The sequence below is a fragment of the Microtus oregoni genome, unplaced genomic scaffold (assembly GCF_018167655.1).
Source record: "Microtus oregoni isolate MIOR12 unplaced genomic scaffold, Mior012 000000F_ref0000247, whole genome shotgun sequence".
In the NCBI taxonomy this organism is placed as follows: Eukaryota; Metazoa; Chordata; class Mammalia; order Rodentia; family Cricetidae; genus Microtus; species Microtus oregoni.
This window is the reverse complement of record NW_024543059.1, coordinates 59,902,182-59,926,803: the sequence shown is the minus strand read 5'-3', so window position 1 is coordinate 59,926,803 and position 24,622 is coordinate 59,902,182. Positions and strand designations below refer to the sequence as shown.

The following is a 24,622-nucleotide window of genomic DNA, read 5'->3' as shown; positions in this document are numbered from 1 at the left end:
GTCAGTCACACAGTCTCTGCACAAAGGAGACACGCATCTTACTGCTCCAACAGTAACGAGGGTGAGTGGGCAGTCCTCGGCACTCCCAACGGACCTGTTTCCACTTTACCCAGAGGTGTTGGAACAGATGAAGTCTGCGCATTCCTCAAGCTAACCCTTCATAAAAGCTATAACCAAGCTCTTTCTTCCATCTTCTCCCACCTCTCATCCAGGTCACTGCAGGCTGTGTGTGACCTGCCTCTGTCACCTTCCCCAGTGCTTATCATGCCCGTGACTTGGTTAGGAGTCTGGGACTAGAAAATATGCCTTTTGTCGTCACTTTTCCTGTTAATAGTGCAAAGCAAAACATTAAGTTCTACACACCCCATAACCTCTTTAATTGCAGCAATTTAAAATGCGATTTTTGTTTGAGATAAGGTGTCCTCAATCCAGATCAGCCTCAAACTCACTGTGTATCCCAGATTGGCTCAACCTCCTGATCTGTCTGCCTCCAAGGGCTAGGATTATAAGTATGTGCTCCCATGCCCAGATTAGGTGGTTCTGGGAATTCAGGCAGGCACCAGGCACTCAACCAACTGAGCTGCACCGCAGCCTGGATGCGTCTTTGAATTTGGAACTATCCCATTGACTAGGTCTCGGATGCACCTTTGAACTTGGAACTATCCCATTGTCTAGGTCTCGGATGCATCTTTGAATTTTGAACTATCCCATTGTCTAGGTCCTGTCACGCTCATCTTTAGATTTTATGTTCTTAGGGCTGGAGAGACGGCTCAGCAGTTAAGATCACAGGCTGCTCTTCTGGAGTACTGGGGTCTGATTCCTGGGACTCACATGACTCACAACAATCTGTAACTCCATGTGATCTTTTGGCTTCTGTGGGAACCAGCGGTACACACAATACCCAGATACATATGTAGACAAAACATGAATTTACATATAAAATTAAAAATAAATAGATGTTATGTTCTTCAGAGAAATGGTCCCTATGGCTAGTCTTTAAAATAGGAAGAACAAGCAAACTCAGAGGTCCAGGGACTCCCTGCTAAGCTGTGTGTCAAATCATGATTGTGATAGGCAAGTAAGCAATCCTTGGCTAAAATACCACCTAAAATTGATTACTGGGTGGACTATAAGAAGGGAATGAGATCTGTGGGGGTGATTTAGCTTATATTAGGTTCAAATTATATAATAGTCTATATAATTTAGCTTTATTTAAAAAATTAAATTTATTGTGTGTGTGTGTGTGAGTGCGCGAGCGTATCCCAGGCCTTGAACTCAAGTTCTCGGGTTTGATGGCAAGAACTTTTACCCACCAAGCTATTTCATTCACTCCAAAGTTTTCTTTTTAAAACTTAACTTCCTCCCTGTGTTTTCAAGGAGACATTGTTAATCTTTAATCCTCAAGGAAGGGACCAAATGAGAAGAAACCGAAGACATACTGGTGAACTAAAGCAGTGTTTTATTGCAATCACAAAGCATCACTCAATAACAAGTGTCTCTTTGAACAGAGATGGAGCAAGCTCACTTTTTCAAGTTCTGAAAGACAAGTACTCAAACCAGGGACCAACACAGCATAGGACAATTAAAAAAATATTACAGAATCATGGAGGAATATATATGTATATATAAAAATATTCTGTGCTATTAACAAAGCTTTGGGATCTATTAACTCTTGGCAAATCGCTTCAGAAAGAAATTATAAATACAAACCATAAAGTAAAAAGCAAAACCAACCAACCAAACAAACAAACAATAAAACCCCAAAGCCCCTAAATGTTTTCTTCAGCAACAAAGAACCAACGTAAGCAGGAAATACACACCCCCGCCCCGCCCCCCGCCCCCCCCCCCCCCCCCGCCCCCGCGGACAGTGAGTAGATTACAAGGATGTCTCCAGTGCATAGCATGTCTCTCTTCGCAGAGAGTTCTGCTCCAAAAGGGAGCCTGGTGCATGTTCGCATCACACACAGCACAGAACGTTTCTGTGAAACCTTAAGAAGGTCAAGTGGAGAACCCTCTACAAAAAAAGGGTGTTGGCAATTCCATCCATGGAACAGACGTCTAGGAGCAGAGCAACTCAAGGGAGGCAGCACTCCCTCCCTCTCCTCCCCTCCCCATGGAGTTTTGTTTGCTCTCATTTCTAAGTCTACAACCCAAACCACTCCATTCTACAGCCATCCTTGTTTTTAAGGAGTTGGTGGAAAACAATCTATTATGAAACAAAGAAAATTCTTGTGAATTTCAAAGCTCCCCAGGGGAAGGGTACCTCAGAGCCAATGATGTCTTGGTTTGACAAGGACAACCATCTTACATACATTCTGTCTTTGCTCCTCCGGGCTGAGTCAGCCAGCTGATGGACTGCCTAGTCTATCCAATAGGATAACACTTTGTTGGATTGAAATTCTTTACATATACACATGTATGTATGTATTTTGTTTGTGAAGTCTCACAACAAGAAACTAAATGACATCATTGTGTATTTTGTTTTGAGGACTGAGACCTCAGTTTCACTTCACTATGAAGAGCTGTTCTTTAAATGCTTGGTCTGAAGAGGTTTAACATGATACTCATAGATTTTCAGAGCGGGCCCCAATTTTAACTGAAGTCCTGTCAACACGTCATTTCTTGTCATCAAGAGCAGGGATTTTCCATCAATTTCCTAGAATGGAAACAGAGAGGAAAGCCAGTGTGTGAGTAGGCCCAGAGCTCTTGGTAGTGAAGATACAGGAAAAGGGCGAAGGCAGGAGTTACACACTTGTCTCCAGCTGGAAACCACTGCAATCGTATCAAAATAGCATCTGCTATCATGTCTTCCATCTTCTCCTTCAAAACATCGTCTGTTTTGAGATTAAACACAATCTACAGCTGATCTTGTTTTCAAGATCCTATCACAAATCTTAAGAAACTCAGGGGCAAGATTATAATAGTACGTACCCACCGCAAGGATCAGAGAGGTTCCTTCTGAAAGGGATAAGGACATATGCCATCCATAAAAATATCAAAATTTTCCAGAGTTCCCTAAATACTTAAGTTCCCAAACAACCCTATAAACTACATCAGTCAGGGATTATCATCTTAATCTATAGGCAAAGCAAGGACTGAGCAAAAAGTTTACTGCTTGACACAAAATTAGGGAAGAGGGACACGGAATTTGAAATCTTGTCTGTTCAGTCTTTGTCCACTTTCCTTCTGTCTCCCCATCTCTCCTCTGAAGGAAACCAGGGCTTTAAGGGCATTAGCAAAGGGGCCAGCACTCTACCCCCAAACCCTAGTCCCAGCCCCCTCTGCTTAATGTCATAATTAAATGTTTGTTATCGAGATGGTCTAACGAAGTCTAGACTCAAAGGTTCCTGGAAATCTTGCTAATTACAATAGCAGGCCCTTTGGGAGAGTCTCTCTTCTGGTCCTCCCTCAATCTGAAAAGCACTGTCTTCCCACATTGAGGCTCTCCACCACACTGCCGCTCAACAGATCAGGAACACTGCTGTGGAGGTTAGGACCCTTCCAGCTGCCAATCCCCTTCCCCTGGTGCTTTACAGCCCATCCCTTGGGTCCTTCAGGTATTTTGGAGACAACAAAGAAGGAAATTAAAATAGGCTTCTCACAAAAGAGATGAGAATGGTCTGAATGGAGAGGGCGCTTTGAATTTATGGAAAGGAAGCTCCAAAAATGTTAGCTGTGGCCCTGCTTTTGTTATTGCTTATAGATGAAACTGTGTGTCTCTGCTTAAGAGTTTTGTTCACCTGGGTTGATGAGACAAGGGGACACTGCAGTGACCACATAAAACTATGACCCTCTTTACGCCACCCCCTAGGGAAGCCATTGCTCCCTACTCTCCTGGACCTTGCCAGGCTGTGGAGAAAACGTGTAGAGAAACAGCAGCAGGTCAAACGGGCTAGAGAATTTCCCACTCTGCAGCCCTTGCTCCTGTCTCCTCCTGGGAGACGTGGGAATGCAACTCCACTTCCTATATGCACTCCTTGAGCTATGCAGGACACACTTCCTTGTCTTTCTCACTTCCCGTGCTCTCCGCCGCTCATTTCACTGTCAGCCACATATCATGAAACAGCAGAACAAGGAATTGCTTCTGGCTGTCTCACAGCGTCGTTGACTTTGGGGATCATTTATTTTTCAGCTACTAAACGTCTCATGCTGATTTCACCGCGGATGAAAAAGCAGCTGCTTCAGAGCAGTTGGAAATTACAAACATGGGAATTGACCAATCCTAAAGCTTAGACCTTGAAGTCTCTCTCTACCCCCTTCCGTCACTGCTTTAGTGAGAGATTGCCCATCAACAACACCTGTAAGAGTTCAAGTTGCCTGTTAACTATTTTGAGGTGAACTTGCTTGAGAGGAGTTGTGGTCGCCAAAGAAACCCCAGGAGCAGAGCAGAGGGCAGTATGTGAGCACAGCAGGACCCAGGACACTATGTGACCACGGCACTCTAATATCTGGTGACCTCAGAGCTCAGCCTCTGCTCCGGATGAGATGGCACTGAGCCCTGCTCCATCGACAGAACCCTCTGCTTCCAACAGGCACCTCTGCGCTCAGAGCCTGTTTTCATGTCTACACAAGCAAGCTTCCTTTGCTAACCGAGCGTGAATTGTGGAAAGAAGGAATCAGTGCTGGCCAGAATCCCCCTGCGACTCAGCGTTTCTGCCAAGTGTCTATGAAAATGCTGAGATCTGGATTTTCCTTCAGACAAAACGGAAGATCATGTTTTATGTTCCAATTTGATGATTTCCCCTTTGTTCCCCAGGCACAGTGCGGTTCACCTCAGAGCAGCGGGTAGAAGGATCCATCTGGAGACAGTCACTGGGCAAGTGCTGAAATGTACTGTCACCTGCTCACAGGGCTTCCCCTTTAACCCTGACTCTAGCTGCTCCGAGGGCAGAATGCAGTACTGGGCGACTGTGAGCTTCTGGTCGGACAGGCAGCAATCTGAATCCTACCACAACCTAGTGGGCAGGCAATAATTTAGCAACCAGGGATTCTATTTGGTTGATCTCTGTCCACATCTTTCTAGTGTACATTTGGCAGCTTGACACCCTTATATGCACACAGGCCCTTTTCTGAATAATGAACCTAGCAACACGTTGGCAACCTTGGACCCCAGCTGCACTGAATCTCATACACCCCACTCCAAACAGTGGGTGGTTTCTCAGCAGATGATGGCACCGGCACCTTCTGAATTCATGTCCACCTTTGCTTCCTTTCTGCGTCTTTGCCAGAAGGGTGCAAGCGTACCGCACTTAGAGTGAGAAAATTCACCAAGATTAAAATTTTCAAGACCTGCATAAGAACATTTGCTTCATCAAAACCCCACCAATGAGAAAGTCCCTTGATTAAAAGAGCTAATAATTTGTTATTTAACTTCCATAATAGATTATAATTGCAAATGAAACCCAATTTTTGCTAATCAGCACCGGCTGGAAACTGTAGACTTCATCAGAAGTGTTTCTGAGGAGGAACTCACCCAGATCCCAGCAGTTTATTAATATAGACTCAAGGGGTGCAATGCAACCAGCAGACTCTGGCTCAGCAGACCCAACCAACAAACAAGAGTTTGTAAATAGATCACAATTAAAGCGAGAACAAAGATATAATTCACACCCTGGGATTTCTGTGTTAATGGGCGAGCATTTTCTAGCTTAACTGGCTACAGTGTTCCTTTCCTGTCTTCACACATAAGCAAACTCCAAATTCCTGTTGGGCCAGAACGTAAAAAAGTCTGTCTACTTAATAAGTTCTAGCAAGTCCTGATGCATTGAAACACGGCATAGAGATGATAGGTCTGAATTTCCAATTGAACTGAGGCCCCAGATTTATAGATCAAGGGGGACAGAGCCAATTACTTTACTGGGTATCAGGCAGGGATGGGACACGCCGCTATCTCTTTAAGCCTCCTTTCCTCGTCTGTAAGATGAGGAAAGCGGCGACTGAACTGCACTGCTGAAGGACTCAGAGAACACGATTCCAGACATGTGCTCAGCAGCCAATGTATGACACGGATGTAAAACCCTTAACCCTTGACTCTCTGTCAGCATTGATCTGTGGGTAGATAACTCCTTGAGTTGAACTTGAGCATATGAACCATGGGAAATGCATAGGGAGGGAGGTGACATGCGAAGAGAGAGAGACACACAGAAAAAAAAGGCTAGGGAAAGAAAAGAAAGAGTCACCAAGAAGGTCACTGGGTTGCAAACAGCGAGGGGCAGAGGGACAACAGTGGAAGAGCCCTGGGATTCTGCCTTCCAGTGCAGTGTGTCTGTCCCCCACCCCTTACTGAGTGAGAAAACTGGCTGCAAGGTCAGCTCTGCTCCTGGCTGTATTAACATCTGGCCCAAGACTTCCCTCCACAGGGAGGAGGGCTTTGGGTTAGGCAGACCTCTGTCTGTGCCATTCGACCTCTGATCCCAACCATCTTTGATAGGTGTCAAGACACACTAATCTCCTTTGCAATTCCTGGTGAAGAATACAATGGCAGTTCTTACCAACCACGTGAAGGGATCTGTCGAAGTAGGTGTTCATTTTCTCTTTTCATTGGTCCTCTCACGTTCTCTACGACTTTCTTTGTGACAACTCTCTTACCGTTCACTATCTGGCTACAAGTGGTGACCAGCCTGAACTTCCCCATTCCATGGCTTACATATGGTACAAATGTCTCAGAGGCAGCAGAACCAGGTCTCGATCCTAGGGGCACAAAAGTAGAAAATCCCGTGTCCATGATGGGAGTGATACTGAAGAACGAGGACGAGGCTCTTCTGGACTGAGCCATGGGACCAGAGAACAAATGGTCTCCTGAGAAGAGGTCTTCATCTTCAGGGACCTTCTGGAAGGTGCAGCGTGCCCTCTGAAAGCACACTTCTTCCTCTAAATGGGTCTTGTTTCTGGCATCACCTCTGATTTCCCCTTTGGTATGGCCACTGCCCCTGATTTCTCCTTTGGTACGGCTCCATCTAGACCTGTCGTAGTCCTTTCTACTCTTGGCATCAGACAAGATGCGATAGGCTTCTGCTATTTGCTTGAATTTCTCCTCTGCTGCTTCCTTGTCTCCTGGGTTCTTGTCTGGATGTACTTGCAGAGCCAAGTGGTGGAAAGCCCTTTTGATATCAGAGGAGGAGGCATTCAGAGGTACCCCCAGTACTTTGTAATAATTCACCATGTTCCTTCAGACAGCCTTGCCCCACCAAGGGTTGAGATTTTTGTAGAATTTCCATACAACTTCAGAAAGGAAGATGGTCAATCTTTCAAGTTTACAGCTTTGAATTTCCTCACATGGTTCTTGAAGTGAAAACTCTTTTGGTGGGGAAATTCTTCCTCAGTGTGTGGGTCCTTTTCATGCCACCACGCCCACGCCCTGCCTCTGCTGCTCACTGTGGGGTGACTATGAGGTCATCACTTCCAGCCAGTGACTCTCAGCGGATGCTGGGCCTGCCTTCGTGTCAGAGAGGTGGGAATCTGAGATGGGCGCTACAAAAACTGAAGCGACCCGATCTTATTCAAAGACAAACACACATACAATAACTAAGCACGTCGTGTGTGTCTTGTCAACTCATTTCTGTGGCTTAGACATTATTTGTCTTATTTGTAACAGCCACAGGTCAGCAGACCCAGCATCCACTTAAGGTCACTGTGGGGGCAAATGCTGTTAGTGGCCTCCTGAACGTCACTGTGATTTGCCTTGTGCTATTTTAAATGGTTTTATTCTATTATTTTATGTGTATGGGTGTTTTGCTAGCGTATGTGTCTATGCAGCACTTGTGTGCAGTGTCTGCAGAAGCCAGAAGATGGTGTCATCACCCGCAACCAGAGTATACACAGCTGTGAGCCAAAATGTGGGTTCTGGGCACTGAACCTGGGTCCTCTGGAACGGCCTTGCAGGCCCTGCCCGTTGTTATTTAATATCCCCACTGGCACAACGGGGGTCATGGGTTGTGGTAATCTTAATTTCTAAAGATATATATATATATATATATATATATATATATATATTTCTGATGAAAGAAAAAATAAAATTCATTCATCAAGCAAAGAAACTGGTCAGAGGCAAATAAATCTAAGCAGGGTTTTTAATGGATGCACGGAGGGAAGAGGAGCAGAAGTTGACTCATTCAGTACATACTTCAGCTGATCTGTCAATGTGAACCTTCTGGAACTTTAGCTCTGTATTTAAAACTGAACTAAGTAGCGATATCAAAACCACAAATGCCATTTAGAAGACATGACACTGGGGGCTCTAGTGTAGTTGGGGCGTTCACTACCTGTCTCAATCCCTTTCTTGTTGCTGAGGCAACATGTCCTCAGAAAAGTGACTTAGAGGAGAAAGGGTTTATTTTGGCCCATTGTTCAAGGTCTAGTCCACGGTGGGTGAGCTGAGGTAACAGAACTTGAAGCAGGTGACCACACGGCACCCGTGGACAGGAACCAGACAGCAGGGACTGCTCGATTCCCTTTCTCCCTGTGCAGACAGCCCCACCTCCAGTGGGTGCTCTGCCCACCTCAGTCAAGCAGACAGATAAACCCCACAGGCACACCCTGAGGCTTATCTCCAAGGTGACTCCAGGATGTCAAGTTGACCACGGGCGCTGAGCATTCCACACAAACCATCTCATAGGACACACAACTTGACATTCCCAGAGTCTCTGTAAGTCAGCGCGGTGTGTGACTGACTTGTGATGGCCTGAGGTGAGGGGTGAAGATGCACTTCTTTCGTGTGGACCATACGGTTGTATGCTTAGAGCCCCCCTTGCTCTTCCTCCTTCCACTGACTAGTGTCAGTGACCAGAGGATCTTGACAACAGCTGTCAAATCTCCTGGACTTTTGGACTATATAGTGAAGCAAGCCACCCTCATCAACCATCAGACTGTTGCTGTGAGGAGAAATAAGCTATTTGTGGTAGTGATCCACCTACATTTAGGACCTATTCCTGCAATGCCATCAGCCAGACAAGTCCAACCTCGGCAGCACTAAACACCAACCAGCTGCACCCATCCCGCCGGGTGTCTGTTCGCCCTCTGCACTCAGAAATCAACCTTTCATTTCAACTCCATGCACTGCACTCTTCTTGGTCCCTTCCACAGCCTTCTGTGTGAAGCCTACGGCTGATTGGGAGCCGTTCTTTCACTAACCCTCTAAAGTAGCCTTCGGAGGCTTACAGCCTTCTTACGGCCCATGCCACAAGCGCCCAAGCCAGGAGAAGCTGGCAATTCTGCACCTGTGACTCCTAGACCAGTGCTGCTGACAGTAACAGGATAGAACCATGAAGAAGACACATTGCACAGCCTCAGCCAGGCTGGAGCAGTAGAGAGAGAGGATTCAGTTTTCATCATCTCCTTCCCATGCTCCTTGGTGCTCATTCTTAACCATTCCTGCTGTTCTCTAGTTTTGGACTGAACCTCTGCCCCTTCCATTTCACTTCAAGCAGAATCTGTTTTCTGCTTAGTTAAACAAAACAAACAAAAAGAGAAACCGTCTGGAAGTTTCTAAATGTCTCCCAATGACAGAGTGCATTGGATCCTCCAAGGAGATGAGCCAAATGTGGGCTGATAAGTTAGGTCTAATATGTACCTGGGTCGCCAAAGAAACCTGTGGCATTAATTCAAAAGTCTGGGGACCTGAAAATGGTTGAGGTGGGAGGTGGTTAGGTGGGGGTGGTTGCTGATGCAAGTCATGGTCAGCCTCCTAACGCCTGAGAACTAACAGCTGCAGTGTTTGATGGAGAAGACAGATACCTCAGACCACACAGGGTAAACTCATTCTTCCTCCATGCTCTGGTTTCCTTTCCGTTGCTGTGATAGAACTTTCTGACAAATAGCAACAACGTAGGACAGGAAAGCGTATGTGGCTTACAATTCCAGAGCAGGGTTCATCACTAAAGAAGTCAAGGCCGGAACCGAGGCAGTAGAACTTGAAGCAGAGACCCTGGGGGAAGGCTGTTGGGGACTTGCTCACAGGCTCAGCTCAGCTGCTTTCCTTGAATAGTCCAAGACTACCTGTGCAGAGAATGATGCTGCCCACATGGCCGGGGCCTCCTAAAGCAATTACAGATCAAGACAGCCCTGGTAGACAAGCCCACAGAACAACCTGATAAGTACAATCAAGTGAGACTTATTTCTCAGCTGACTTCAGACTCTGGAAGGTTGACAGCTGATGGTAACTAGGACACTCTACCTTACTGGTCTACTAGTGCCACCCTTGGCTCAGATGACGCCTGCCCACACTGCGGAGATTACAGTTCTTTAGTGCACTGATTCAAATGTAATCTCCTCCATGAACGCTCCTGTAGATACACCCAGACCATCACGCTGCTTTAGCAATCTGGGCATCCCTTAGTTTGGTCAAGTTAACACAGAAAATTAAGCATCACCAATGTCTCAAACGCAGTTCAAAACAGCCCTGTCTTGATCATTCTTTCGTATTTTTAAAATAAAATATTTGAAAATGTTAACCAACTGAACCATCACATATGGTTAAGATTACATTAGAAATTTGTATTGTATTAAAATATCTGTTATAGGCTGGTAGATGACTTGGCAGGTAAATGCACTTTCCCCAGACCTTGGTGAGTGAGTTTCATCCCTAGAATCCAGTAAAGGTGGATGGAGACAATTGACTCCCCAAGGTTATCATTAACCTCCACATATGTGCTCTGGCATGTGCCCCCCATATCATATACAATACACTCCCCAATTAATAATACCTAAAAGCTCAAATGTTTAATTTTTAAATTAAGTTTTATATCATATAAAATATGCAACGTTAACCATCTCTAACTGTATAGTAAAATAATTATTCTTACCAGGTTGTTCAGTAATCATCACTACCTACTTTTAAATGTTTTCTGTCATTCCAACCATTAACTTTATATTCATTAGAGGAGACTCAGCTCCTGGCGACCACTAATCTGCCTGTGGATCCACGAATGTCTACTTCAGATGTTTCATATAGATGAATTATATAACTATTACTTAGCAAGTTCTCAAAATTAATTCGTGTTGTATCTGACCTTCAGCCCTTTTTATTGATGAATAATAATCCATTTTATGTACATACCACGTTTTATTTATCTGTTTATGTGTTCATGGCTTTTGGGTCATTTCTGCCTGGTTGCTGTGAATGATGTGGTCATGGCCTTGCACAAGTGCAGGCATCCGAGCTCTTCCCTTAATTTCATTTTGAAAAACTGCCGAGTCATGACAACTCTATGTCTAACTTCCTGGAGAGCCACCAGGTTTCCAGAGCGGCTGTACCATTTTCTATTCCTATCATTGGACGCAAAGCGCCAGTATCTCCACATACTGGCTCCTCCACGAGCAGTGCTGAAATCCTCCCTTCCCACAGCCTGGGGGAGCTCAGCTTCATTTAGCTGTTCTCCTTTCCCTGCCATTTTAATCCATTGAATTCTTTTGGCCACTTCCTGCATATTAGTCTAGATTTCTGTCTCAGAAAAGAGCACACACCCTACATGACCGACCAGTGTCTGCTTCCTCCACACTGTCTGCATGCCTCTCACCATTCAGTAGGAAGAGTTCTCCACGCTCTCCTCACCTGCACCGCTGAAACCCACTGGGCAACTTCCCAGACCTCACTAGGACATGACTTTTTGAGAGATTTTGAATTTGTTGATTAGCTCATTCTTCATAAAGCCATCCCCTTTCGAGACTCTAGAAAACCTCTCATCGCTGGTCTCCTCCCCCCATTCCTAATGGTGACTTTTCTCAGCTGCTTCCCAAAGGCGCCACAATTCCCCCAAACAGTGCCACCAAACAGCTTAGGTTTAAGTGTTCAAGCATACAGGTGGGGTCGGGCACCCAATCCCAACCCTGACACTCATCTATCCCCATGTGGGATTTGTGCCCTTCAGTGGATCCCTAGTGCCTCTTTTTGCTAGGGGAACCAAAGTTTTTCCCATTCATGCTTGCTTTTCAGTTCCATCTCTTGCCAATCTACTCAACACCCCTTAACACAAGTGTCTTGGAGTTGCCAAGACAAAGAATATTGTTTCATAATCCCCTGCCTTTGTGTTTGGTCTTTCTTCTGCACAGAATATTAAGGACTTTCTTCAGGAGGTTCTCCTGACTGTGATGGTTTTTAGTGGCTTTGTTAAAGTAATGCTTGCTGTAACTATTGCTTTAATACTTTTATCCTTATTTTAGTGGGTGTTGTCACAACTACGGAAATCACCAAACAAGTAACTCAATGCCCCTCCACCGTTTCCAGCTGTTTTGTCTCAAACAGCTGACCGGGGTACTTTGGTTTATTCTACGTTAATAAATGCACTTTAAGTAGTTTTCATGACCAGTGTTGCCTTCAATTAATTCCCTTTGGCTACTTCTATTAGCATTACTCTTTTGCTTGCATTTTAACTTTTAAAAAATTAATCCCAGCACTCAGGGAGGGGAGACAGAGGCAGGTGGATCTCTGTGAGTTCAAGGCCAGCCTGGTCTACAGTGTGAGTTCCAGGACACCCAGGGCTACACAGAGAAACTCTGTTCTAAAAAAACAAACAAACAAGCAACCATGTTTTATGAACTGAAGGGAGTTGCCATATCCCCTATAAATTGATCATACCATAGAATATTTTAAGCATTCCAGAGTTCCCCCAACTGCTAAGAAATACCAAGCACCAGAGAACCTTGAATATTTTCAGTGCTATTATTACAAAATGCTAAGGTGAATAAAGTCTTTTCTAAGGTGTGAGGTTTTAATTGGGCTGATGCAGAGCTGACTTTGTCAAGGAGCTGGAGAAGCTCACGTTTCACTCGGACACTCTGGCACTCATGGTTTTCAGACACATTTCACAGCGGGGCTCCAGAGCTGGTGATGCTTGAAGCTCCACGAAAGCTGGTCTTGTCCTTGGTTTGCTAAGAATCCTGAATCCAGAGGCACTGAATTTGCATGCCTCTGGGCACTGAGCTCAGTGTTGTTATGATGGGTTTCCCACTTAGCTACCCCCTTCTAGGTGGGAAGTGTATCTGACGACATGCAGCAATACTAAGTTCTGTTCATCTTTATTGAGATGGCACCCTCAAAAATTTGATCCATGCTAGCAACAATGAGCCAGCTGAAAAGAAAGTCCAGTCTTCAGGTTTCAAATCGACTTCACCGGATGGGTATTTCAGATAAGAGGCTGTTTTTGTGGCTAAGGGAAAAGTAACGGAGGATAGCTAATTAGCCTCTCTGAGTTGCATGTTATTGTGTCCTGATATTCTGAGGGGGAAAGTGATCTCAGAGATACACAGTGTTCCCGAAATAAAATCCCTGACATCACTCACTTACTCATAAGAACGGGGACTCTGCACCACATGGCAGTGACTGAATGTCAAGGCTCTTGCGTCTTCTCCTTCCATACTATGAGTACACGTGAGTCGGAGAGACAGAGACAGAAGTGACGTAACTGAGCACCCTTGGCGGGACTATCTTTGTGACCTGTGACTAGATCCAGCTTGAGTGGTGAAGAGCCTCAGACAATGCCACTGTCAAGACAGAAGGCATTGCTTGAACCAGACAGTGTTGCCTTTAGCGTTTGACAAAGTGAATCCCATCATAATGTTCTGAGGTAGGTGGAGGTATTTTTGCTGAGATTAGTCAACACAGTCTCTGAAAGGCTCTGAAGAAAGTAAAATTCTTGACATACTTGGATTTAAAAAACCATGCAACCCATGCCCAAGGTGGGTAAGCATCAGTTATTTTTTTAAACACTCATTTTAAAAAAATCACTATGTCAAAAGTGTCTTTCTCATCTTGTTCTATGCCATTGGAAGTCCAGTTCAGGAGGACCTGTCTCAAGACAGTAGTACCTCGGACTCCAAGTAGGAGCTTAGGCATTGTTCTACTGTTGAACTCAATACTCTATTTATATCTGAGTCCTATCAAAGCAAGTGTCCCAGGATCAACCAGTGAGCATGAAGAAATCAGGAGAAAATAAACCAGGGGTCATGACCCCCCACTCACGTCTGTTACTAAGATACTTGGGAAAACAAGCTCCTTATTGGTCTATGGGCGAGACGACGCTGGCATGCGGTCATCACTGCCTTCTATCCCACTGTCACTAACCAATGGATTCCCTTGCGGACCCATGCTAATGAGTCCAGCTGAAGTCCCCAGGTGTTGAAGAGCATCAGCCTAATGACAGAAGTCACAAGCTGGCCCCAGGTAGAACATTTCTAGCCACACAGAAGCTACCAATGCAGCCTGAACCCACACTAGGTCATGATGGTGGTGTGGGCAGTGGCTTAGACACACTTGGTCACGATAGTGGAGTGGACAGTGATTTAAGACACCCTTCTTAGTAGTGTTTATGATGTGCCTCTGGCTCAAGCAAGGCTTGTCAGAGAACCTGATGGAAATACCCGAACCACAGGGAAACTTAATAGTTCTAAGTGCTAAGTGGCAGCAGGGCATATAGAATGAGGAGAAGAGGTTATCAATTTCCGGTGACCAGCCACCTTTGTGTAAAGCCTTCTGTGAGGGTGGACAGAGCAGCCTCGTGCATTTCTTCAGCTCTTCGAGAAGGGCACTAACCCTGCCACGGGACTCTGCCCTTAGGATCTCATCTATGCTTGGTTTCCTCCCAACGGCCTTGAATCCTAACGTCATCCCAAACCGCACTAGGTTTTCATTCACTGCAGGTGTGACGGGGAACTCTCACATCCAACTGTAGGAATCGGCCCTGAAACAATGATCTCCCAATCATCGGCAACTGGGTTGCCCATCCTGGATCTGCTCTTTTCAAGGGCCAGTTAGTGGTTGCTCTTTGTCTTACATGGCTCCTGTCAAATGGCAAGACAAGCCTCGCCCTGGGGAGACTTTAAAGCTATTTTATCATGGTTTTCTTGGCTGCTGTGATCTGGCCATGTACCTGAGAAAGACACAGCTTTAGTCTGGAGACGACCTTCAGCGTTCACCTCAGGATATAACTAGTGAGTGCTGACTTGGGGGTAAGTGTTTGGGAGAGGCTGGACGTGGGATGTGGGTGGAAGAAGCAGGTAAATCCATTAGAGGGCCTGCCTCCGTGCCCAGGAACATATCACAGCATGCCATGACAGACCATCCTGGCTTATTCAGTGAATAATATTATTCAGTGAAGTGTAATTCCTTCAATGGGAATGAAAAGGTCAGAACAGGAGAAAGAGCTCCAGAAAAGAAAGTCATCTCCAGAGTCCAGTTCAAGGGCCTCTCCTTACCCACTGCACTACCTTCCCATGGATGAAGGAGCTTGAACTTCAGGACTTGCTCCATCTTCTGGGAATTCGTTTATGAAGCTCCACAGTTGGCAGACTAGATACAGCGATGGTGTGGGGACTTCTCAATAAAATGTTCCAATTTACATCTCAGTGTCTCCAGTGCCAGAATGAGGTCATCCCTGAGAGAAAATGTTACTGCCTGGCCAAGCTCTGTGGTGGCCGCTCTCCTTTGCAAGGCTGTGTATGGAATCTGTAAGGCCTGGGGAGCATGCTGTGTCCTCACATGTAAGGCCTGGGGAGCATGCTGTGTCCTCACATGTAAGGCCTGGGGAGCATGCTGTGTCCTCACATGTAAGGCCTGGGGAGCATGCTGTGTCCTCACATGTAAGGCCTGGGGAGCATGCTGTGTCCTCACATGTAAGGCCTGGAGAGCATGCTGTGTCCTCACATGTAAGGCCTGGGGAGCATGCCGTCCCCTCACATGTAAGACATGTAAGGCCTGGGGAGCATGCTGTGTCCTCACATGGCATGTCTGATAGGACTCTGAGCAAAAATGCAACCTGGCAAGGCTTCTGGTCCTCTGGGAACCTGGCCAGAAGACCTTTTAACTGAGCCCCCCCTTTTTTGTGAACCTTTTACAATATTACTTAAATTTAATTTTAGAAGAGAGCTACTCAATTTCAATGACACAAATGGACATTATACTATTAAAAAGCAAAATAAAATATGCTCTAGTTGATTAGCTTCTACTTTCCAACCCAAGCTGTTGTTTTCCACTAGGTTTTTAATATAAACATTTTCAGACATGAGGAAAATATCTTTTGTGAATATCTACTACCTCTTAAATCCTATAATTTAGACTTTCTAAACTTAACTTCATTAAAAATACATCCTCCCCAGACACTTGAGTTTTATGTCACTGTTCAGTATTCTTATAGTTCTTTTCTTTCTGATATAAAATGTATAGGTCATGGAACACGAAAATATGAATAATTTTCACCAGCCAGAGTATATGCAGAGACCAGTGCAGACACCTAGAGCCCACAGCTGGGTCAGGATACGGTGCTATATATCCCTCCAGTCCTAGCTGGGGTGGTCTGAGTGAGAATGTCTCCCATAGGCTCAGGTGTTTAGACACTTGATCCCTGGTTTGTAGTGCTCTTTGGGGAGGGTTAGGAGATGTGGCCTTGCTGGAGGAAGCATGTCACTGTGGGCAGGCTTTGCAAGCTTATAGTCTCTTCCTGCTTCCATTTTGCTCTCTCTTTGCTTTGTGTGTGTGGTTCAGGACGAGAAGTATTAGGTACCTGTTCCTGCCACCATGTCTGATCCATGCTGACATGCAGATTCACCATGGTGGACTCTTACCCTCTTACCCCTTTAGAACCATAGCCCAATAAATTCTTCCTTCTGTAAGCTGTCTCGGCCATTGTGTCTTATCATAGTATCATGAAAGTAACCAATAAACTAACCCTTGAGATACACACACACACACACACACACACACACACACGTATGCATACACAAGCACACGCACACATGTGCACACACTGCCTATAATTCTAGACTTTATCAGCATGCACTCACATATGTACACACATACCCTCCCATGCACACGTACACACACACACTGCCTACAATTCTAGACTTTATCAGCATACTGAATGTTGGCATCAGCAGAAGTTCCCCTCAGATCCCTTCACAAATCATTCCCCACCTCTACCTATTCACACCCAAGCACTGATTTTTTTAATTCAACTACTGATCTGTTTGAGCACTCTGAAAATCTAACATGGCCCCACTCAGCAAGAACTCGGTTATGTAATGCTCTTTTCATTTAGGGTAGTTTTACTGGGACTCATCTACACTACTGTACGCATCAGGAACTCATTTGTTGGCATTACCGTGTGGTATTCCATTACGTATGAACCTCAGTGTGTATACTCCTTTTGTATACAACTGCAAACCCAGGTTTCCAATTTTTGCAAACTTTGAAAAAAGTTGCTAACAACAGTTTTAGGCGAATCTTCTTACAGATATGCTTTCATTTTCCTTTGGTATACCCAGGGGTGAAAGCGCTGGATCTTGGTGGATATGGTGACTGTACACTGGATCTTGGTGGATATGGTGACTGTACACTGGATCTTGGTGGATGTGTTGACTGTACACTGGATCTTGGTGGATGTGTTGACTGTACACTGGATCTTGGTGGATGTGTTGATTGTACACTCTCCCCAACAGTGCAGGGCACCCTACTTTGCTACACAGGCACACTTGGCACCGACTCTCTTTCTAATTTTAATTCGCCTAGTGGGTGTAAAGTCATTTAAGCTCTACTTTGGCAATTTTTCCAAACTAGCGAAAAATGACATATGTATGAGGATCAAGTTTGAAGGAAATATTGCCTGAAGACACAGGCGAAGGTGGCATTTAAAAGGTTCCTTTATCTGAATTTGCGCCGCGCTGATGAAGGGATGCAGACTAGGTAGCCAGACACACTCTTCAGTCTCTAATTTTCTCAACTGCATTATGGGACAATGAAGTTAATACCTAGAAAACTACAGCTTCTGTCGCAAGAGGGATAGGAGCTTTGTGTTCTGATGGGTGGACAACAAGTTCTCCCCCATCTGCCTTTACAAGGGTCCTTCCTGCAACGCTGGCTCAGCCTGCTCGATAGTCTTCAATCACTGAGGGAAGAGACACCTGCTCTCCCTGTCTCTAATCTCAATCCCTGGCCCAAGAGAGAGAAATTAACATTTTTAACATCAACACTGTGCTAAAGGGGGGCAATTTGTACCTCTTTCCTTTAAACTGTCAGAACAACATTTCTGACAATCAGCTATGGACAATCTCATGCTGAAGATGGGAAACAAAGCCTCAAAGAACTCCAGTAACTTGCCCCCCCCTCCACGAACCTGAACTCGACTCTGTACCCTAGGCTCTACCTTGATGAGCACCCATAAAGCAAATCACGTGCTGAGCAGCCCCTTGGGAACTGGAGCCGGTTGTGGTGGAGAGTGCTATGTCTCTCCAGAGCCTGCCTCCCTCCCTCCCTGCTGTCTGCTTCCTCCAGAGTTTCCAGCAAAGACACATTTGAACCTTCTACTGTGAACATGACCAGTCCTTCGGAGGGCTCAGAGGGAGATGAGCTGAGGCTGCCTCTCTGCAGCTGTGCTTCAGCCGCTGACTTTCCTCTTGGAGGAGGAACCACCAGCTGCCACTCTCGTGCTCCTCTTTGCTGTCTAGGCACCTCTCGGCCCCCTCACTGCTCTCTGGGCTCCCTCTTCATTCCCTGCTCAGTGTGAACAGAGGGAACTGATATCCTGTGTTTCTGCAGTCTCAGTTACCTGTTCCTGGAAAGCACTGGCTTGCTCCTCAAATCCTGCTGTTCGGAAATAATTGACGACGTCCATCACAGCCCAGTCTGCAGGATCGGGAGGCCTTCCATTTTCCATGGAACTGCAAAACACAGATCCAAGGTGTCAGAGTGTGGCACAAATGCGGGGATCGACAGGCTACACTGCTTTGCCCTCCAGGACCCATCTGAGCCAGCTCACTAGGAGCCTGCTACTCACTTCCCTCAGGGCCTATCCCAGTCTACCCACAGGACTCACAATGCTTCTTCTGTGTCTTAGCTTCTTGTGATCATTACTCATACTGGAGGAGCCAATGATTTCTTAGTAAAGTATCTGACTTTTAATGAAAATGGTTCCCACAAACACTGTTTAACTTAGAGACATTTAGAGTGGCCCAGTCACTTTTGATGGGCTATCATTTAATATTCCTTCTGCAATTCAGTGTGAATATTTACTTTACAATGTGACTCTAACACAGGCCTCCCAATTCAGAGAAAAGACCATTTCTCATAGAGCATGCTTCTCTGCTGCATTCTGTCCCGACCCCTTCTGACACTCTCTCTGCCCGACGAATCCGTACCACTCCAAGCAATTCAGGGCTGCCTCTGTGTTAAGTTACTTCCTGGCACTAGGAAGTACCTAATTTATAATCTGCTCCCAAACCCAATACTTCATTCATTGTAGCGCCTTCCATGCTGGGTTAAGGAGTTGTGGGGCAGAGACACACATCTGAATGTGGCCGGTCCTCACCGTATTATTCTCAGTGTCAAGCCTGCGCTGAAGGAAGTCAGTCAGCACTGTTCAGAATGAATGACAGCGACTAAAGAGATGAAAATCAGGCATGTTTGAGAAGCCTGGGTAGCCTTTCACCCTGGGTTCAGAGAGAAGCAAGGCTCTGCAGTTTCTGGGACTCTCCCTCATTCATACTTGTTTCAGGAGCACCGCCTAAACCTCATCCACGGCAGTTCACAGAGGGTCCAGCTGATCACACTGTTTCCCTGATCAAACCCTTCAAAGGCTTCCTGTTCCTATGGCAAATTCCATGAGCTTAATGGACATCCTATGGGACAAAGGCCTCCACTCTCCAACTAGAAACGCATTTGGGAGAAAAAGGCATAGCAAGCCTTACGTGCCCTGCAGCGTTTCAGGGTGGTCACTGATCAACAGCGTGCTGCAGATGGAAGCCGCAGGTTATACAACAGCTAAGGAGGACATGAACCCTGTGCTGTGACAAAGCAGGCCTAGAGAGTTTAAAAGGCCATTAAATGTATAAAGAAGTCAAGAGAAGATTATTCATTCCAAGCTCTGTGGTAGGGATGCAGTCAGCCAAGGAGCCATGGCAATATCCTGGAGACCACACTGAGGATTCCGTCCTAGGAAGTCAGCAAACGACCATCTAGGAAGGGGTGAGCTATCAGAGCCACATTTTGAGGGGAGTGGAAGAGGAACGAGGAGGGGAGAAAGAATGGGAGTGTGAACTTACTGCAGTCATCTGAGGAAATTGTGATCTCAGACTAGGGGAGTAACTACTTAGATTAGTTACCTTCAGGCTATTTTCTAGCAAAGAATTATCTGCATCTTGTTTGTGCCTTGAGACTTTACAGGAGGCTGAATTTAAAGACAATGGACTAACTAATCCAGGGAAGGATATCTTACAGCCACTTAGCATCAATGCTGTTACAAGACTATGATTTACTTGGAAGGGCCACACTGAAAATTGGGAGCAAAAGCAGAGTGGATGGATTTGAAATGCCTGCTGGGACCAAAGAAATGGTAGTTGTTAGAGATTAGGCGCTAAAAAGAAACCAAGTACATTGTCCGGGGCAGTAAGAAAGAAGCCTTGCGGACACTTGGTGAGGGGAAAGCACGGTCACTGGTACAAGATGTAGATTCGTCCGACAGACTTTCCCTTGAGAAGTGATTAACCCGAGGGCATCTTTTCTGCACCAGTGGATGTAGGGTACAGTTTCCTGAGGTTCAAAGGCCACAGCCATCACAGTCCAAGACAGCTGGCTGCTTCTGGAACAGGAGACTGACTCTCATGTCACTGTGCCTCATTGGTTTGGCAGATAAGTAGGAAGAAATACCATAGAACCATAGAGCCTTCTGGAGAGCAGGAAGTGCATGGCTGGACTGGACTCCCTGTGGGCAACTCCAGAGAGGGAAATGCATGAAGAAGGTACAAGGGACATCCCAAGAAGTTGATGAATGTCTGCCAGAAGAGCTGTGGTAGCAAATGGTACAAGGTCAAGAGACGGGCCATGTGGCCTGTACTGGCAGGAGCGCGGGGCAAGGCTGCCTGAGCTCTTCGGACCTCAGCATCCTTCTACCTTGAACAAATTACAAAATTGACATCTGCCCTACCAGGCTTTGGTTTTACTTTGGTTTCATTTATCTCTAGTCTCCAAATACCTCATTCTTTAACTACGACTCTCTCCTGGGCCACTTCTTATTATAAGAATGCAGTTTTCAAGTTATGTTCATGGGGGCTCACAGGTTAAGGGTTACATCAAGTCTCAGAGGAAATTTTGGACTTAAACTTTTGAACAGTGTTGAAACTGTCAAGACTTTGGTCTTCCCTGAATTTGACTGGGTGCATCTTGTATTATGGGATGGCTGTGAGCCTCTGGGGAGTAGAGGTGGAGGACTTTGATTTGAGGTAAAGGACACCATTTCCCAGATGCTCATGTGATAAACCATACAAAGTGACTGGCTGCTGAGAGCAGCCACTGAAATAATCCGTTGATGGGTCCATAATTTGATGGCATTGCTGGCATGACTGCATTAAGGGGTGGGCCTAGTCAGAGGAAGCTGGTCATTGAGTGGGTGTCACAGAAAGTTAAATCTTGTCCTGCACTCTTCCTGACTCTACTTAGTCACCATGTGTTGACAGACTTCGCCATTGAGCATGCTCATAACCAAGATGCTGTGTCTTCCCTCATGGAGACAGGTGACTTACGACTGAAACCTCTCGGATACATGACCCCAAATAAACCCCTCTTGTTTTTGAGCTTGTATTTCTCAGGTGTTTGGCACACAAATGAAAGGCTTGCCAAGGACACTTTGGATAAATATAGTCTATATGGATCTCACAAGTTTTTCAAACCATCACATCTATCCTTCAGTTTAGGAGAAAAAAAAAGGCACTTTTGATCCTGGCTAGTGATTATGACAATATATCTGTCTTGCTTTTTGTGAAACTATTTCTAAATGTTACTTATTTTTGCACTCAGAAATGTACTCTTATTTTGTACTGACTTTATTTTTATGACTTATTTTTAAATCAAATTACCCTACTCCATGCCCATGTTTTAAAATAGCCTTCGGCTAAAAGTAATTTAACTTTGGTTCTAATAAATTAATATTGATCTCCTTGCTTATGAGAAACCTAAGAAGGAAGCCACTAAAGGAGCTGTAGCTTCCTCTCCATTTCCCCTCTCCCCCATCATATCAACAAGCAGAGATCTGGCTAGAGGCTGAGCCGGGAAAGGAAAGAATGCCTCAAAGGTTGACAAGACAGTTTTAGTTTAAAAATATTCCAGTAAATAAGGGTTGAGTGCACTTAGCTGCAGCACAGTCACGTGACGAAGAGTGCTGGGAAGCAAATAACTCGTCAAACTTCCTGTCTGTTCTGAGTTCTTTTAGCTTAGCATCCAGAGGTTTGATCCCAGCAGCCCTGATTTGTACTGAAACCCAAGCAAACAACAGCCTCGATTTCCCCCGCCTAGGCTTTTGCTTATGTCACTCAAATCCTCTCCTCTTTCTTACAGACTTTAAGGGCCCTACTCACCTGTTTCTAAAGGAGCAGCTAAATGCCCCCTTCTGAATATCTTCAGCAAATGTTTAATTACAATTATCAATGAATAAATCTTAACTAGGATGAGGTATTTTTAACTCTGTGATGGGGCAGACACTGACAAACATGGGAAGCCCACAGCCTGGTGAAAGAACGACAGCACACCAGTACTTCCGGAGCCGGCTGGGGATGCGATTACAGTATTTCCAACTGTAAATTATGTGAACTCCAAATGCAGACCAAACAAGAAAAACTTGTGTTCAACTGGAGATACAAAAAGTAAAAATTACATAACAGGTTTATAAAACACATGCCAAAAATGTAAAATACCTCAATAATGTTATGTTGATAACATAGTTAAATAAAATACATTACTAAAATTTTTTTCATCTGTTTCACAAATGTCCTCTAGAAAAATTTTAAAATACTTGAGTGGCTCAAAATTTATTCCTACAGGACAACATACATACATACATATATACATACACACACACTGAACTGCTGAGATACACAGTATTTGCTAGAAAATAATGATGAACTCTTTTCCAAAGACACCTACACTCTGGAGCACCACTGTCTTAGCGATCCACACCCTTCATAATGACCGCTAGTTTCATATTTTTAAACATTTGCCAAGTGAATGAGTTTGTGATTGTGACTTGATTTGCATTTTCTTGGTCACAGATCATCCTGAGTACCTCCTCCCATGCTATCGAGCCATATAAACATCATATTCTGGGGAGTGAGTGTTCTGCTGGGGCTAGTTTTCTGTTTATCATATAGCTCTGTGTGTTTACTGTTGAAGATCTCAAACATAAAACCCATTTCCTCTTGCCCTTCAGAGAGCGTTCAAGTGGGATCGAAGCTTTGGTTGTTGTCATGCCAACATCTAATTGGCACAGACATGAAATCACCAAAATCTTAACAAGGGTCCATATTAGAAATCAAACAGTTCTGTGGATCAAGTTTGAGAGATTTTTTTGTGGGGACCCACAGATGTGAGTCCTGCTCCTCCTTGACTGGAGGTCACAGAGTTTGAGCTGATTTTTGCTCTTTCAAAGCTGTTGACAACAGGCGTGGCTGTACACCCTGAGCCAGGGTGTGGTTACTTGCTGTTTCAGATGTTAAGATAGAGGTGGATCCCCTCCACCCTGACCAAAGGTCAGAGAATTCAGGTCTATTCTCCTTTATTTTAAAATAGGAGGTTTGCGCCTTTAATCCCAGCACTTGGGAGGCAGAGGCAGGTGGATCTCTGTGAGTTTGAGACCAGCCTGGTCTACAAGAGCTAATTCCAGGACAGGCTCCAAAGCCACAGAGAAACCCTGTCTCGAAAAACCAATAAATAAATAAATAAATAAATAAATAAATAAATAAATAAATTAGGAGGTTTGACATAGGGAGTGGCTGCCTACAGGATACTTGGTCTAGGGTGGGTTCACTGCATATCCTACCCAAAACACCAAGTGCTTTACTCAGGAAATAGTGGCTTGATATCTCAAGTACTGGAGCTAGTAACTGTTCTGGTTGTCCTTCGTGTTGTGTTAAAGCAGCCTTTTGCCTTCTGTCCTCCCCCCCCCCCAACTTTTGTTCTGGGATATAAGAGCATATGAAAATTAAATGCAGGCAAATTCAGTCCTCATTGAGTTGCTCTCCTGGTTCTAGCCTACGTTTCTGTTTCTTTCATATCTGTTCTTCCTACCTAACATTTCTAACCCGCACACATCCTAACCTGGAACGTACGAACCCATCGTGGCTGAACCACAACAGAAGTCACCCCAAAATGTGAACTATGACAGATTTTAGTAGGAGTGAATGCAAGAAGCAAGCAAGGAAGAGAACTCTTCTATGGTGTTTGTTTAAAACTGTCAGGGTATCACATGAAAACGTCCTTGTGTGAAACAGTACCACACATAGTGAATAATGAATAAGCAGAAGGAAAACGTCTTAGAAATATCAAGAATACGTTTTAGTGTGTATCCTTTCCCTTTTAGGTCAATATACCTAAAAAACTAAAGACCTGAAATTGGAGTTTCAACCCTCCCCTCTTCTAGCCAAGACAAAGAACCCGGTTCAACATTGAAACAAGTCTGCTCCAAAATGCCTACAACCAGACTAACTCCAGCCTATGGGACTGTTGTAGCTCAGCACCTGCCTGGGAGGAAAAGGAGCTATCTTGGATGTCAAACAGCTGAGTTCAGATCTCAGATTTGCCACTTTCCCATGTGACTTTCAAATAAAAACTATTTCACATAGTTACTTTTCTGGCCCCTGGTTAGTCATGTTAAAC

The 24,622-nt window shown here is 45.0% G+C and overlaps 1 protein-coding gene across 3 annotated transcripts in view; it reads right to left on the bottom strand.

Annotated features, from left to right (window-relative positions):
* Positions 1 to 1,864: 1,864 nt before the first annotated feature.
* Positions 1,865 to 24,622, bottom strand: part of Samd13 (sterile alpha motif domain containing 13) — a 33,414-nt gene continuing 10,656 nt past the window's right edge. For all 3 annotated transcript variants that reach the window (XM_041655196.1, XM_041655188.1, XM_041655182.1), the window contains exons 2-3: positions 18,531 to 18,642; positions 1,865 to 2,656 (exon numbers count right to left, since the gene is read on the bottom strand). In XM_041655196.1, the coding sequence (XP_041511130.1) occupies positions 2,513 to 2,656; positions 18,531 to 18,638 (252 nt within the window). In that variant the 5' untranslated portion in view covers positions 18,639 to 18,642 and the 3' untranslated portion in view covers positions 1,865 to 2,512. The remainder of the gene's footprint in view (positions 2,657 to 18,530; positions 18,643 to 24,622) is intronic.